The 16,969-nt window shown below is 36.7% G+C and overlaps 1 protein-coding gene across 2 annotated transcripts; it reads left to right on the forward strand.

Moving 5' to 3' along the window:
* The first annotated feature begins 1,151 nt into the window (after positions 1-1,151).
* atg4c (autophagy related 4C, cysteine peptidase) lies at positions 1,152-14,746 on the forward strand. Of its 2 annotated transcripts, none has more exons than XM_032573001.1 (11): positions 1,152-1,339; positions 1,437-1,563; positions 2,304-2,387; positions 2,498-2,728; positions 6,280-6,607; positions 7,194-7,264; positions 8,350-8,552; positions 9,340-9,466; positions 10,220-10,296; positions 11,861-11,980; positions 12,337-14,746. In XM_032573001.1, exons 2-11 carry the CDS (start codon positions 1,488-1,490, stop codon positions 12,502-12,504), a joined length of 1,485 nt encoding a protein of 494 aa, XP_032428892.1. In that variant the 5' UTR covers positions 1,152-1,339; positions 1,437-1,487; the 3' UTR covers positions 12,505-14,746. The 2 variants fall into 2 exon arrangements, with proteins under 2 accessions (XP_032428892.1, XP_032428893.1); XM_032573002.1 differs by having other exon boundaries at positions 1,153-1,339; positions 9,340-9,418.
* The last annotated feature ends 2,223 nt before the right edge of the window (positions 14,747-16,969 follow it).

Here is a 16,969-nt window from a genome sequence, read left to right on the forward strand (position 1 = left end):
AGATCTATATGACAGGCAATTTGTATGTATTTCATTGATGCTTGCAAATTTTTTGACTATATGTGAGTCATGAAAAGTTATCGTATAAGTTCATTACAAAGTATTTCCCAAATCTTTGGTGAGGATTTTGTCCTTTCAGTGAATCTCCCCTTTTTTATGAAAAACTTTGTCTTTTCTTCTCTTTAAAGTCTTCATGAATGATTTAATAGGGCTGATTAATGACTGTGGAACAGGATGTTCAGTTGTTATTGCCTTTTTTAGCCGCTTGACGCAAGCAGATGATCTAGTTATATATATTTTGTCCACATAGCGCTAGCCTCTGACAGTTATTGAGCATCTCCTCTTAATATTGCTTGGAATGTGACATAAATTAAGTTGTAAGGAGTAATTTAAGAAGGAGGGTTAATCATAAAACTAGTATTTCTTGACTTTTCTCTATCTGGTATTGATCTACGCTGGTGAAGTTTGCACTTTTTAATACATCTTCTTCTAGGTACCTTACCATTTCTTGATTTGTAAGAGAAAAAGCAGTATGTGCAAATCGACTATACACATTGCATGATGATAAGATGAAGCGCAAGCCAATGATTATAATATATTTTTCATGCAGTCTTTGTAGGTGTATGTGGAAGTTACCGCAAACAAGAAATTTGCAATTTCTCAGAGACTTTATTTTTAAAACGTGGAACCAGGGGGACCTTAGCTTACATGTAAATTTGGGACTGCTGTTATTTTTAAAGTCGGTCCTGGAGGGCCGGCATCCTGCATGTTTTAGTTTTCTCCCTGGTGGTAGTTACAACCATTTCAGTATGTCAGAGTTTTTCTTTAGCCTCTAATGAGCCATCATTTGATCCAGGTGTGTTAAACTAGGGAGAGAACTAAACCACGCAGGATACTGGCCCCTGAGTACCGACTTGTTACTCCTAGCTGAATACGTCCTCTTTAATACTACTCCTACTGACGTAGAGCGAAAACATTACATTCACTATATGCTTTTAACAGAATATGGCGGTTATTTTGTTAAAAAATAAATGTCAAAATATTTGATTGAAACTGAACTATTAAACTGAAAGCGTCTTAAACTCCGCCTGGTTGGGCTGCCCTGGTATGTAAATCGAGCCAACTCCCGTCCCCGCTCCACGAAAAACCGCGAGATCACCTGATTTTACAGCTTCCTTAAAGCGTAAACAGTGCTACTCTCAGGAGATCCCTAAGTTGTTTAAACGGGTTATGAAGGAAATGTTGCATGTTTTATGACACCATACCATGTTTGAACTTGAGGACAGAAATGCAGCGCGTCTGTGACAAGAGAGCATCATTATATTGATGAATCGTTGAGGTATGTGTTTTCTGCAAGCTGTCAGTTTATGTAGTACTTCGAAGTGAAGTGATACCCCAGCTTAATGCTGTGTGTATGTTTGTTGCCTTGCACAAAGGTCAGGTTGGCGTTGCTGTGTGGGCATGGGTGCTTTCCCTCGCTGGTCCAAATGGCGAATAAAGGGAGCGACGAGGTGGAAAAATTGAAGACAAAGTTCATGTCAATGTGGCACAATGTGAAGTACAGTAAGTGATTTTCTGCAGGCTCGCAGACCGATGTAGTACAATGCTTGTATGCATCTATGTAGTAGTCCTGTGCTGCAAATTATATGTCTTATTTTATATTTCATGAACTTCTGAAATATTCTTCTGTTTTATGAATACAGTGCTAATTGAGATTTCTCACTAAGATCCCAAATATTTTTTTTCTCAAAGATTCTGAGTAGTTGAGACATGCAGTTGTAAGTGTAAATTCGTCACTTATGAATTTACACGATTCGTGTACCAAGGCAGTCCAACCAGGCTGAATTTAAGACGTATTTTATTTTTTACAGAAAACGGCAGCATCTCATCACTTGCTGAAACGAGTTATTCGATATGACAAAAGTCAAAAGCTGGGTTTTTGTAGCAGCTTCACTGTGACTGAAAGAAACTTCACAAAAAAGCACCTAAATATAATTCTTGGAGCATGCTGCGGTTGAGTCACTACTGAAAATAGTTGAGATCTTTTCCTGGGAATAATTGCAACTTTAGTTTAACAGTTTTTCTGTTCCTGTTAACATGAATTCAACTCAAAATAGAGTGCTTACAAACTTTTAAGTTAGATGAAATGACTTTAGCAGGTAGGTAGCATGAAACTACAGTCACACAGAGTGGCAGTTATAAAGCAGGTTTCTCACTTAGCTGAGTAAATACAATCTTTTAGAGTCTCTTTCAAAGTAAATTACCCAAGCCCTGATATATGTTCTGTTCATTATGTATTCTAGGTTGGGCACTTAAATCCAAGACTCCATTCAGTAGAAACTCCCCAGCGTTTCTTCTGGGGAAGTGCTATCATTTTAAGGCAGAAGGTAAGTTACACAATATCATAAATTACATAAACTTACACTGATTTTGAAAATTTGACTTTAACTTATTGCAGTCATCTAAAACATAATCTTTTGATAATTGTTTTCCTAAGATGACGACTGTCCCTCTGAAGACTGGCATGAATTCTCTGATGAGAACCTCGTCATGGGGAACGTAGAGGCTTTCCGAAAGGATTTTACATCTCGTTTGTGGCTAACGTACCGGGAAGATTTCCCTCCGCTGCCAGGCAGCACTCTGACCTCAGACTGTGGCTGGGGCTGCATGCTGAGGGCCGGGCAGATGATGATGGCTCAGGCTCTTGTTCTGCATGTCTTGGGCAGAGGTGAGTTGAAAAATTAAAAACACAGTTAAGCTTGGATCGCTTGACATTTTAACTAGATAAATGTCTTTTTTTTTTTTTTTTAAATAAAAGTCCTAAGTTGACTAAAGTCTGACACTTTTACATGTTTTTAATGTTAAAAGCAGGAACTAAGATTGTTTTTCAATGAAACTGAAAGCTAGATTTAGTCTGAAGCACATTTCACCCCTTAAACATAATTTTTAACTCTCAGTCTTATATTTCTGTAGGGTTGCAGGGTTTCCCCCAGTGTATTATAAGCCTGGCGGCCCACCATGCTTTACTAGACCCCCCCAGGCTAAGTGTTGCTTTTATTTTTAGAAAAATTAACAATTGGAGGGGAAAGGGTCGCTTTTTTTCCTTTTATCTTAAAGCCGGATTGCAAGCGTCTCCGGTGTTCTGAGAGTTTCACTTGCGAAGCAGATTTATTTCTAAAAGATTTATAGGTTTATAGTTTATACATTTAAAGTTGGGAGCGGACCAATCACACAGCTCGCGCCTTTGCGCGTTGCCTCCCGCGCTATTGCTGCTTTATCTCAGCGCGGATCCCACTCTCCTCTTTTCACTCAAACTGGACACAGGCTGACCTGTATGGATATTTACACCAACCGCCAGTGAGAAATTATTATGTAATGGAGAACATCAAAGTAAGATTTTAAAAGGAACCGCGTTAGCTTTGGTTGCGCAGCTCTATATGAACCACAGAAATAACTTGTAGTCAGGCTTTCAGAGGTGCGCGTTGAGCGAGCGGTGAGAATGATTTATATTTGTGGACAAAACATTATGCGGCCTTTACATCTCAACACGCTGCCCAGCGTGTGGCTCTGTCTTCCCTGTAAAGTTTATGTATGGTCCCGGTTAGTGGTTAACGAACCAGCGCTAACCTCGTCATGCAGGTTCAGCCGGTGAGGAGCTTTCGCGCTCTCCTCGTAGTCGCGCTTCACGCTGGTTTTATATTATTTTATCATTATTTTTAGTATAATTTTTCCCGTTATACGATTCATCAAACCGTATCGAATACTTTGTCTATTTAGTCAGCCAGAGTTGAGGCTCGCGGAGATCAGAAAAACTCGAGCAACAAATTTGAGCAACCAGAACAGCTTCTGTGGCCCCTTATTAAAAACGCAATAGACAGAAATTGAAGAGCTACTAAAGCCACATTAGCAGCATTACATTAAATTCCCCGTTTGTTGCGCATCTCTGAGCGCAGTGCAGCGGATTTGACTAATCATGCAGGGTCGGTCCTACGCTTTATGAGGCCTGGAGCAGAATTTGACCTAGGGGCCCCTCTTCCTGCTAAAAACATCACCACCTCTAACAGCTTCTGTGTTGGGGAGAGGGGGAGTAGTTTAATTGACCAACCTAAAAAGCAGTAACTTATAAATAAGTTTACTAATTTGTATTTGAACAAACGGAGCTCAAACTCAAAGATTAAACTCACAGCATCAGACTGTAGCTATGGTAACAAAACAATCTAATTGTTAAGATTGTTCTTTGAACTTTTACAAAGTAAAGTTGCCAGTTCCTTACCTTCTTAAATTTAAATGTTAAATAATTTAAAATCTTTTAATTTATGTATGCTGAAACCATTAAATCAAATTTAGCAGCATTGATAATGTCAATAAACAAATGTTACATTTATGTATCTGTGGTCTGTGTTAAAATATTAGCATTTATGGGCCCCTGAAGCCCTGGGGAGCCTGAGGGAGCCTCTGACTTAATTTGGATTAAACAGAAGTGCAAATAGTTGATATACATTTTAATTGTATTTTTTGATTATTATTTTTTTTTAAGACTAGTTGTGGGTTTAAATGGTGTTTCACTGGCGATGTTTTCAAGTAACATATAATTATCCCGTAATATTTTTACTTTTCCTGTCAACTTAACATCTTTTAATACAAAAACATGGTGAGCCGCCTCGGTCCCCCTACCACCGGGCTTAGCAAGTTTTCTGGGGGAAACCCTGCAGGTTCAGTGCTGCACTGGTGTCTGTATATTTTGTGGAATAAGGGGAATGACATTACAGCCCTTAAAACATGACATTTTCTAATGCAGCTGTAAGCAATGTAATGCACAATTAAGTGTTCCAAAGTATGTCTTTTTTTTTTTTTTAATAGGACATTAAATTTTTTAATAAATTTATATAACTCGTATGATATTGTTTCTATTCTTTTTCTCAACTCTTCTGCCCAGAGTTTTTTCAGTTCAGTCTTTCAGTTTGGAGGGTTTTTAATCATAAATGGTTTGTTGATGTCAGAGAAATCGAAATGTTTTTTAAATGCATTAAGGCTGTTTCATTTGACTACCATACATTTTCCTTTAAAAGTTTAACACAATCTGTTGCAGAACTGTGTAGATGACGCTTGCATGCATAGTAAGTAATGCATGTCTTCATAGGTTGGATTAGATAGAACTGATCAGTGTCATATTTCTCAGTTTAATATTTTAACAATTTCCTGAAATAAGTACCAATGAGTAGAGAAATGGGATTGGGCTGGAAAAGTATTATAACTAGAGAATTCCTTATATTCTTTACAGTCTCACTGACTAATGAAGTAATTTAAAAATCTTTTCTTTTTTAAAATTTGCTCTAAAATCTGTCACTAATAAAACATTTCCCCATAAAGATATGAAAGTCCACTTCAGGGTATTAATGGATCAATTTTAAATTTGATTCACTTTGAATCAAGGTCATTTTGTTACTGCTTCTGACTTGATTCTGAGTTATTTTATTACCTGAGCTACTCCCATTCGCTCTATGTTCATCTCCCACCCTGTTTGTAAGGCTAAGGTAGTGTTAAAGTGAAATACTGGGACACTCAAACATAATTGAACCAAGTTATGACTAACCTGTTTCTGAAATGAGTAGAATTCAGGCTTCTTGAGCCAAGATGGCTTATTTTTAAGGTCTGCGTGAGTTTATATTTTTAATGCTCTAAAACTGAGGTTAGAAATGTAGAAAGATCAGGCTTATTTTTACACAGTTGATTAGGGCCTGGCCAAAAATAAACATCAATTCTTTTACATTGAGCACAACAGAAAATGAGTACTCTAAAAAAAATTTTTAAATGGTTCTGCCCAATATTGTCAAGTTTAGGTGCACTTTAAATGCCATCTTAAACACAGCTGAATAAGGAAATGTTTGAGAGTTGCTTGCATGAGGAAAATGTAATGTATTCATCAACAGTAATAGCTCAGGGTAATGTAGAATGTTGTCACAATTAGGGTCGTAAAAGTTTTAACAAGTTGGCTCCAGATTACTTTGACTATACAGAAATGGAACTCCTTAATAAAGAATACACCTACAGTTTATACGGCACTTATGAGGTTGATTTTAATTAATTAGCTGCAAAGGTTTACAGAATAAAATGCATTTTATTTGCATTGTAAATGATATTTGAGAGAGAATTTGGGGAACTCAAGGAATTTTGTAATTAACATAAATGCATGGAATTTTTTTTTCTAATTATACTAGATATAATTAGAATCTTAGAGGATTCTGACTCAACCTTATTCATTCATTAATTTTTCTGCAGACTGGTCTTGGCCAGAGGCGCTCACCCTCCAACCCTTAGATGTAGAAACGCGGACCACCACAGCAGCTAAGCGACTTGTCGCTTCTCTGCAGGGCAACCCCAGGATTTCTGAAAGCAGACAGTCTCTTGCACCTCAAGCCCAGGCGTCAGGATCAGCAGAGGAAGCAGATGCACATTTGAAGGAGATGGACCACAGAAATCTGGTGTCCTGGTTTGCGGACGTCTCCTCAGCTCCACTGGGTCTGCACAGTCTGGTCCGTTTAGGAATGATGATTGGAAAACAGGCAGGGGACTGGTATGGTCCAGCTATGGTAGCACACATCTTGAAGTAAGTTTGACCTTCACGTATGCACTATGCAGACAACTACTATTTTAAACATGCTAAAATACTAATACTCTGAAGTTACTATTAAAAAAATGTCCAAGTCTCAACTTTTATGGAGCATGGCATAATTCTATGCTCCAGGTCAAGTTAACACAACCTAACCTAAAAACTCACCTTGAATGAGTGAAATTTACAAATTATGAACATTTCAATCAGGAAACCACAACAAGACAAACATGTTGGAGGAGATAAAATCCATTAGAGGTTGGCATTTATTATATTTATCTTTTATTGTGTAAGATTTGTAATCATAAGGATTTTTATTTATTGTTGTCGTGATAAGTTTCAGTTATTGATTGTAAATAAACTTATAGTAGGATCATGTTGTGCTGTGGCTCTTTTTTGTTGTCATATGTGGAGGTGTACTGTTGACAAAACATTCTTCAACACAATTCAAAATAATGCTCCCTTTTCAGCATAAAAGTAATAATATCCCATATATTTTGTTAAATGTAAACTTGGCTTTCACCCTCAGTTTCTCTCCTTTTCTTACTTGCCTCTGTCTACTTTTCCTGTCTTTTTGTTTTAGGGAAGCTGTCAAGGAAGCGATGGAGCCTGGCTTGGCGAGTATAACTGTCTACGTCTCCCAGGACTGCACAGGTATAAAAGATGATGCTGCCATTGATAGTACAGGAAACTGGGCACGGCGCCCAAGTCGACTGCTCTTTTATTCCTCTGTCGTTCTGCTGCTGTGAGATCCCAGCTGCTAAAAGTGGGGGACAGGACTCTCTGTGTCTATTCCCCACAACAATCGCATCCATTTCAAATCTATAACATGCCGCCACGACCTCCTCTTAACCTCAATATCTCAGCTGATTCATGTTTGTCTTCTCAATAGCAGAAGATAGCTGTTTGTGTGAGTTGGTAGCTTTTTTTTTGTTAGTGCTAGTCACAGTGAGAAACAACATTAAAGCTTTTAATTTTTTTGGAAATCAGTCAGCATTTGTAAAATATTACTTTTCTTTAAAAGCTGAAAAAATCTTCTGTGAGGGAGGAGGGGAGTTGTGTTTTATGTCTGTAATTTCAAATCTGAACTGTTTCCTTGGTGAAACAGTTGATGCATATTTTTCTAATTCTGAAGAGTCTAACAATACATTTATTTCCATTCTACATACTTAACATGCTTTCTGGATGGAATAATAAGGACTGTTTAAAAAAAAAAAAAAAGAAGATATTTAAGAGAAAAATGTGTAAAACAGAATTTAAGGTTCCCACTCGCTCCAGAAAAGCGGAATTGGATACATTTTTGCAGGTCTGCAAACACTCTGTCTACACTTAGGATGATCAAGCCACCTTCTGATCCCGAATGCTCAGAACGACTCCATCTGACGCATTCTAACCTACTTTCTGATTTAGGCAATGATTATTTGACCTTATGGTGGTCCTCATAGACTGAAAATAAGTAAAGCACTTTTGTAAATGTTGTAAATGAATGAGTTTATTGAAGAAAAATCAAGATCGGTAAAAGGTTTAAGTGGCTTTTGTGTCGCAAACAACAAAATGGTATGAAATTCTCCAATAGTGCACAATATGCAGTTCATACAGTTGTGTGTCATATGGATAAAATGATGAGAATGTAAAGTAGCCTAATGTCTTAAAATTATATTTTTAAAAATACAATAGACTCAAGTTCTAAAAACAGAGACGTAACTCAATTGAACTTTTGTATTGTTGACCTTTTCTAGTGTACAATGAGGATGTCATGGACTGCCACAAGGCCCTGAAAGCAGGAGAAACCTCTGGTGAGGCAGCAGATAGTCCTCCTGTTGCACAAAAAAGTCAACTGTCAACGACCCCCACACTGCCAGAGAACCAAGCTGTCGTCATCCTCATCCCTGTGAGGCTCGGAGGAGAAAGGACAAACCCAGAGTATTTTGACTTTGCAAAAGTGAGTAATTCCATTTTTTCTGTAGTTTTTTTTTTTTTTTTTAAGATCTCATAGACGTCATAGGGTTAATGTTAAGTCTAAGTGATCTTGCCGTAGAAGTACAGTAATCATTGTTGTAAATTGCAAATTTAGAATGTCGGTTTTACATTTGAGAGATCGGTTTTGTGGATGATTTCAGGTCTCATTTTGTAAAGGTCTGACCTGTCGATATTGATTTATGTCAATTCTGCTTAAAAAGGAAAAAAACAAACTTAAATCAACATTAGTCAAAAAACTTGTTTTTAATTTTAATTATATTAGAAAAAAGAAATCATGAAATCTGTCAAATACAATTTCATAAATATATTTTTATGCCTTTTGTTCTTCCTGTGACTTTGTTTCAGAGCACCACAATAATATTGAAAATGTTTAACTTTAAATCTGCTTCCTTCTGTAGCAACTTTAATACTGAATAGTGTTGTTGTTAATGTGGTGTGGTGCATCCACTCAGCAGAAAAAGATCACAATTAGAGTTTTTACCTGTCACCAGGCAACAAAGTCATTTTCTACTGTTCAACTTAAAGATAATCTAGAGATTGTTCTGCTTTCATTTCATCAAAGTAAGAAAAAACAGTAAACACTGATCAGTGGTCAGACCCAGTCAAACTGAAAATTGACCTATTCGGGTCACAAGCTGACTTCTTGGTTCATCTCCAGAGTTAATTTAATTCCAGTGCATTATGTAATGAACAAAATGAAATCATTTGAGCTCTAATTCAGACATATGTGTGCTTCTCTGCTCATTTAGAGGCTATTGCGTCTGGAGTACTGCATAGGCATCATTGGAGGGAAGCTCAAGGAGGCCTGCTACTTTGTGGGATTTCAAGGTCAGTGCCAGCATAATGGAAAATGGAGAAAGATACATTCACGCAGAGGTTGGTGTGAATAACAAATTATTTTTGCATAATATACCCTTTGTATGTGTAGAGACAAAGTAAGTTAATATATTCATGTTTGTATGAGGAAAACGAAGAGGAGTAGAGATGAAACCGAGTGAAGCGGGGCTTACTTTATTCTCTCTGACCCATCAAAACCTCGCCCATTTATCACAAGTAAACCTCCCAAGTTGTAAACCATAATTGATTTCCATAGGCGGCATGCATTAAATTTCATCCGGGTGCCCAAAGTGAGCCACTCTTCATCACCTTCAGCAGCCAGGAGAAACCTTCAGTTGTACATCTTGGCAGTCAATATTTACGCATTTACATTTTACCCATTTGAAATACAGTGTTGGATGATGTCTAAATGACAAGCAATACATTCTCCCTGCCAGTGCACAGCTCAGCACTGCATTCATCATATGCAAAACGGTCGAATATAATTGCGTGTTTGTAAAAGTAATTCCCCCACACAAAAATTAAATGACAAGCTTTTTTCTTGCGGGTGTAAAAAATGTGCTTGTACAAACGCATCTGATTATGCAGAATTTAATCCACCCTGCTGGATATTAAAAAGCAACAGCCTTCTTGAAAGCACATTTGACGCACACAACCCCAACATGTAGGTCCGGCGGGTGACTTTGAGCTGCTCTGCATAGATATTGAGGAGAAGCACGATTTTTTTTTTTTTTTTTTTCCTGTAATAATCTGATGTTTTTGAATAACTTGTCTTTTGTTTTGTCCTTGCAGATGACAGCTTGATTTACATGGACCCTCATTACTGTCAGTCTTTTGTGAATGTCAGCACCAGCGATTTCCCTCTTCAGGTAACGTAAAATTACACAGACTGGCTGACTGAGGGCTCCAGTAAATGTGGATTTTATAGTTTCTGTGAGTACTTATAGGTGTGAGTCTTAAAGCAGCACTCAGCCCAATCACTGAGTCTGTATTGGCTGATTTATTTGCTGCTCAGGTAAGCGAAGCTGCCACCTAAGAGAAATACTGAAAATGCATGCTCTAGAAGATTTAACTGAAATTTTATAGATTCATTAGACATGGAGTGGTGTATTTCAAGTGTTTGGTTCTGTGGCAACTGTTTATGGTCTAAAGCAAATGAAAACCCAAATTTACTTCCTCAAACAGTAGAAAATTGCATAAGACTGGTAAAAAATGTTTTGTTTTGTTTTTTTTCTTTGTTTGGGGCTAATTTTACATGGGCTGCTGTATCATTACAGTATTGCATAATGTTGAACAGCCTGTGGCTCTGCTGAAATGTTGATTTAAAAGAACTGCAGCTGGTTTGCAGTTTTCCTAATGTTTATTCCAGATTAGAGGAGGATAGAATCTGAATCTTGCTCCTCTATGTCTGGTTCTGTTTCTGGAGATGGAGAGTTGACCAGAAACAGATCTAAGTGGTCTGGAAGGTTGATACAATGACAGTTGATTGAGAATACATTTGGTGCTTAGAGATTCAGCGATTCATTTAAAGAATGAATAACTGAAGTTGTGTAGCAATTTTAACCCATGTTCTGGATACATTTTTGTGTGATGGATATTAAAGGGGCAATATTATGTCATCTTTTTTAGCTCTACATCATATTTTAATATTACTCCCACATCAAGAATATACCTTCAATGTTGCATTGATTCTTTGATACACGTTTGAGAAATAATTTAATCTACCATGGTAACCAAAAAGCTTGGTGGGACGTAGCTCCACCTCCAAGCGCAGCTCCAAGCTTCTGAGCTTCCGCCACAGAGCAGCACTTCCCTGCGACTCCCCCACTCTGCTCCATCAGACTATCTAGCACACCTGGTGAAACTGCACATCTGTTGAGCTAATTATTCAAGCTACTTCTCAGTGCAATGCTGGTAAAAACTGAAAGATTAAAGATTAATTTCCAGGAGGCTGAGTTTCAGAAAGAGCAGGAGTTTCTAAACAAAGACTCAATTTCAAGACATTAAATCAGGAAGTAAAATTTCTTTTAAGTAACGGTTATGTAATTATGTTATAAAATAGCACTATATGCCTGAAAAATGCATAATACTGCCTCATTTAAAGCACTGATTCTTTTTTAAAATGAATACTAGGATGTATTTGTCTAAGTGTAGAGGAAAAGTGTGAGGAATATGAGTTTAATTTCTATAAGTTACTTGGACAAATGTACTTTTCAGTGATGTTTTTGTAAACTTTGCTGCTGTACCATACAACATTGCAATAGGCAAGATTAAAATGCATACACAGTGCAGATCAAGATTTTTTTAAATATTTTTTTTAAGTGATGAAGATTGTATTTGTTTTATATTCTAGACAGGCATGAATATTTACTTCATTTTGATGATTGTCTTTAGATTTTTAATTTTCCCTCTATTTTGTTTTGATTTTGCTAGTCATACCATTGCCCCTCACCAAAGAAGATGCCTTTCAGCAAGATGGATCCAAGCTGCACTATTGGTTTCTATTCTAGAAGTGCTCAAGATTATGAGAGAATCAGGGAAGAAGTGTCCAAGGTAAAGAAGCCTAACTCAGAACACCTTGAAATAACTTAATTAGTGAAGTAATTGTATTGCTAATTTTCCAGAAATGGTTTTTGATGGGGGTTTTGTTGGAAAAAATTTCTAGATTAATTTAATTTTGCTAGTCCTACATTAGTTGAGCAGTAGGTGGCAGCATTTAGCCACAAATCTAATTGAATTGTCATCCAGTCAATATGCTGTACAGCTGTTTCAAAAGCCCTGTTCCTGCCTATATCTGTTGTGTTTAATCTACTTATTTTACCATTTAAAATTAATTCAATTTGCATCAAGACACTTTCTTTGGAGTAGAAATACAAAATAAAAGTTGCTGCTCTGTTTTTTTGTTCCAGGTGCTGGAGCAGTCAATGAAGGAGAAATATCCGCCGTTTACTTTTTTGCAAGGTCGCAGCGCAGATTATGACCTGTCGGTGGGTCTGAGCACAGAGAAGCGGGAATGGCCCTTTATTAGGGAATCACGCAGAACCGTCACCACAGCTGGAGACTTTGTGCTTCTCTGACAGCCCAGTTTGACGGTACAGGAAATGTTCACTCATAACGATTCTAACTGTTGAAATTCACTGCATTATGTCTGTCAGTGTTTGTCTGGCAGTGCAAACTGTGGATTATTCTTTTTGGGAAGTTATTTGACATTATGTGTTCTACTGAATCTAAATTCATAACATTTTTTTTACATGTAGAATTAATAAGAAATTTGTATTTTGCATCACTATTTATATTTTTGTAGTCACTATGTTTATGTCAATGGTTCAGACATCTTAAGTTGTCAAAAGTTGGGTTTCATTTGTAAAAAAACAATCCAACTTTGGAAGGTCATAAAAAATATCTACAATAGAAATAAGCACAGCTTGCACTGCTCTTGATGGAACATTGTTTTGCATCTAAACTAGCTGAAGTCTGCAGTATGATTATTAAATTAAGTATGTAGGGAGTAAATTAACAGCCATAATGTTTTGAACAAAGCTATAAGTCATTTTTAAAATGTATTTTTTTCCCCCCAAATGAAACCCCAGGTTTAGTATTTGGTTGTATTTGTTTTGAAGATATATTTGTATAATTTTGACTCGGTCCTGATCTTTCAATACCAACAGTGTCAGGCAGATGTGTTTGGAATAGGATCTCCAGCTAGAGCAGCACTTTTTATAATCTGTGCTAGTAAATACTAATCGGTAAATACCAAGTCAGGTTGTGCCAACTTAAAACAGTAACGCAACCAAATTTGACTTGTTCAGTTTATGATTTATCAAACAAATACACAAAATTGTATCCAATGACACTACATAATTGGTGGAGGCATTTTCAAGTAAACAAAAAATCATAAAATGGTCCTAAAAGTCATAATTTCAAGAAAAATACAAACCCTGGCCTCAATATTTAGTGTTGGCAGCAGTAAGAAAAACTATCTGTTAAGTATTATAAACACATAATACTGGGCAGCCTCTTCTAGACAACATGTTACCACTTTTGACAAAATTTGATATGGTGGCAACTCATGATGTCAGTAATAAGTAGCCTGAGCTCTGAGCAAAGCATCTGCTTTTTAAACTTGGAACTAGAACATGATTAGTTGGGTTTGATGTTATACCCAGATCCAGGTTTCGACTTCATAGGTAAATAGACCACAGCATTAATAGCCGAAAAATATTTATTCCTGGCTCGCGGTTGTCCCAGTTATTTACCAGATGTTTTTTTTTTTTTTTTGAGAAAATTAAAGGCAGATTAATTTATTGAGTTATTATTCTTAAAGATATTCATTGTTATTACTCTAATAAGTGTTACTACTTTTGCAGTTTGAGATTCATGAATCTAGAGCTGTGATTCCTAAACTTTGTATGCTAGCTACACAGATGCATAATTTAAAGAACTTATGGCATTAACATTTAATTTATTTTTTTTAAACATCTTTTCTAGCTTTTACATCAAAAATGCATTTCACCATTTTTTTCTTGTATAGTTTGTTCTGTAAAAGGTTTTTAAGACTGCACACTGAGTGATTTGTAACACTGTGAGGTACCGAACCACTGATCTAGAGTATTTACAATGTGTTCCAGGTAAAGTGAACACCTTAAATATTATTTCACTTCAGCACTTTACGTGAAGTCCAAGTGCCATTTAAAGTATTTAAAGCGGGTAGAGGAACTATTTCAGTTTCTGTACTTTCTATTCTTAATCTAGATTAAACTGTGAAACACATGAAGGAAAAAATGCACACATTGAAGGAAGTTCTTCACAATTCAGCACAGAGTTCACTTAAGTTATAGTAGAGCTTTTTCTTTCTTTTTCAACAGTAATATATCAAAGTCTTGTGTGACACCATACCACCAATGTGCTTTGATTGCTTAACTGGAAGATTGCTGGTGTGAATCATCTATTTATGAACAGCATATTTCCATCAGCATGAATCAAAGTCAGAAAATTGCAATATAAAGACACATTTACTGTATGAATAAATATTACTTTTTATCTAAGGTGCATTTGACAGTCCTGCTGTAAATCTTTCAAATATTCTCTGATGCATTTCCACTTATTTCCCTCAGTTCCAACAGTAAATAAGTGAAATTCACTGCAATAATTACAGAATAATCTAAAATTAACATGAAGTACACTAGCTAATGTGTCCAAATGTCATTGTCACTTAAACATTATAAAATATTCTTGTGTTCTTTTCTACACAAAAAATGTTTTTCTGTGAATTTACTTCTGAAATGTTCAATAAAATGTTGAATAAAAGAGCTAAAAGTATTTTACTTGAATTAGTTTGCATTATTTCTTTATGTACTTGTTGAAAAATTCATAGCCACCCTAAAATAAAAGTTAAAAGGAAAATGAAATGTTTGCTTCATTTTCAGGACAGCATGCAAACCTCACCGATGTGTTGAAATAAATTCAATGCCTTTTCTCACCCAGTCAAATGTAGAAGATTAAAACTAATCGTACGTGCTAACCATCTCTACAGCCCATTAACCAGGAACCGGAAAAAAATGTGACCCAGTGACACTGGCAGCAATTGTGTTCCTCTGTGGAGGAAAAGAAAATATCCTTGTGTGCAAAGCTCTGTTGCCATAGATAATCTGTTGCCCTGTTGCTGTTTTCCCTGTACAATGCAAATTCTTGTATTATGATGAGCTGTGCTTTTTAAAGGAGGGAAATGTCCCTTCTGTGGGGAAGTTGGGCCAAGGGTGAGGATAGATGGAGAGACAGATTGAGAGTGCCTCATTTGTTCTCACCCTGGACACATAAAGGCACCGTTTAGATCCTCTGCCTGATCATGTCTGTCCTTTTTTTTTTTTTTTTTTTTTTTTTTTTCTTTCTTTTTTGGCCTAGCAACAGACTTTGCAGATAGAGCGTGGACATTAAATATCCAAAAGCATCTACAGAGACATTCCTCTGCTTGAGGGATATTTGTCCGAAACATAAAATGCTCATTTGTTCTCCAGGCCGCCTGGAGATTTGAACATTGACTTTGTTTGCATTGTACTTACAGGGATCTATGAATATTTGATGAGTTACAGGAGCAAGAGAATTGCAATAAATGAGTAGTGGGTTTTGTAAAACAAGCAAGATGCAAACATGGATTCTTTTTAGAAATCAATAAATTGGGAGGTTAATATTTTAGTTTAGGGTTCGAGTAAAGCATTGGCATGAAACTTTCATCTGGCGTCTTAACAAATGAGACCAGTTTAAATGAGTCCAGTTCTGATCATTCAGAGGCAATAATATGCAGTCTAATCCAAATTATAACACAATTGGCTATTCTTTTTTTGCTAATTTTATGCTAAATGGGGAAAAGTTGCGTAAGGAAGTCCAGCCAGTTTTATTGAGTCTTTAACTTTACAGCAGTCCTTCATTTAGATAAAGAATGTGATGGCAGTGGACAGGAATCTTCTTTTTACAATAAGAAACCTTCAGTGATGCCAGTAACCATCAATGAAAGGGACACAATTAAACACAGAGGTGCTGAAACGGGTGTAATTTCTGTAAGACAGAAAAACAAAAATTATACATTATATTGGAGTCAATAGCAAATTCTCCAATGAATGCATACAGGAAGTACAAGTAAATAAGCACAAGGTGTACTTTCTAAGGAAAGAAAATAAACATTGAGATATCTGGCAGTTCAGCCACAAATTAAAGATGAGATCTGGGACCAACAAAGACTAGCTGGGAATTTTATTTTGTGTTCTTAACCTCAAGAAATTTACATGTATAGATTAGAAAATTAGCATTGAAAAGTAAACAAAAAATATGTGGCTGTCTTGTTGCCAGGAATATAAAAAGTCCAAAATTTGCACTATTAAATGAGTGTGTGATGTAACGGAGTAAAACTTACCAGTCATTAATTACAATTCGCCTTACTTCCATGTTTTAAAGAGGAACTGCTAAGTGAGGTTCTCAGATTCTCCTCAATGTAAAATCAGACACTGATGGATCGCTTGAACAACATCCAGGTGAATTAGTTGCTACTAAAAAAGTAAAATTCTATGCCCACAGTGTGTATATGTGTGTGTCTATCGAGGAAAAAAGTGATGTCTTTTTTTCATTTTCCATTTCTAAGGAGCGTGTAAATTTATATAGATGAATGTGTAGTTTACACATGTACAGCTTCTGTGTTAGACATTCTAAATCTTAGGTGTCACACTCCCTCCCTGACTTCACACCAGGTGCAGGGGCGCTAGATTTATACCCAGTAGCCCTTGCCCACCCTTGTGGAATGCCATGCATCTTCAAACAGGTACTTCACTTTGAAATCTCATCTCGGCGTGATCTCTAGGCGGCTAAATATACCCAGCTCCCAGATCTTGCAGCCGTCGGAGCGTAAATACCGCCTGCGCTGCATCGGACTGCGTTCAGAGTCTTAAGTCTGCCCGTGCAACTGTCCACTTGTCTCCACCCGTCTCCTGCAACGCCCTCCACCCCCACACCCGCCAAACAGAAGCTCCTGGAGAAGTGCTGAGGCACTGCATG

The sequence above is a fragment of the Xiphophorus hellerii genome, chromosome 9 (assembly GCF_003331165.1).
Source record: "Xiphophorus hellerii strain 12219 chromosome 9, Xiphophorus_hellerii-4.1, whole genome shotgun sequence".
NCBI classification, from domain to species: domain Eukaryota; kingdom Metazoa; phylum Chordata; class Actinopteri; order Cyprinodontiformes; family Poeciliidae; genus Xiphophorus; species Xiphophorus hellerii.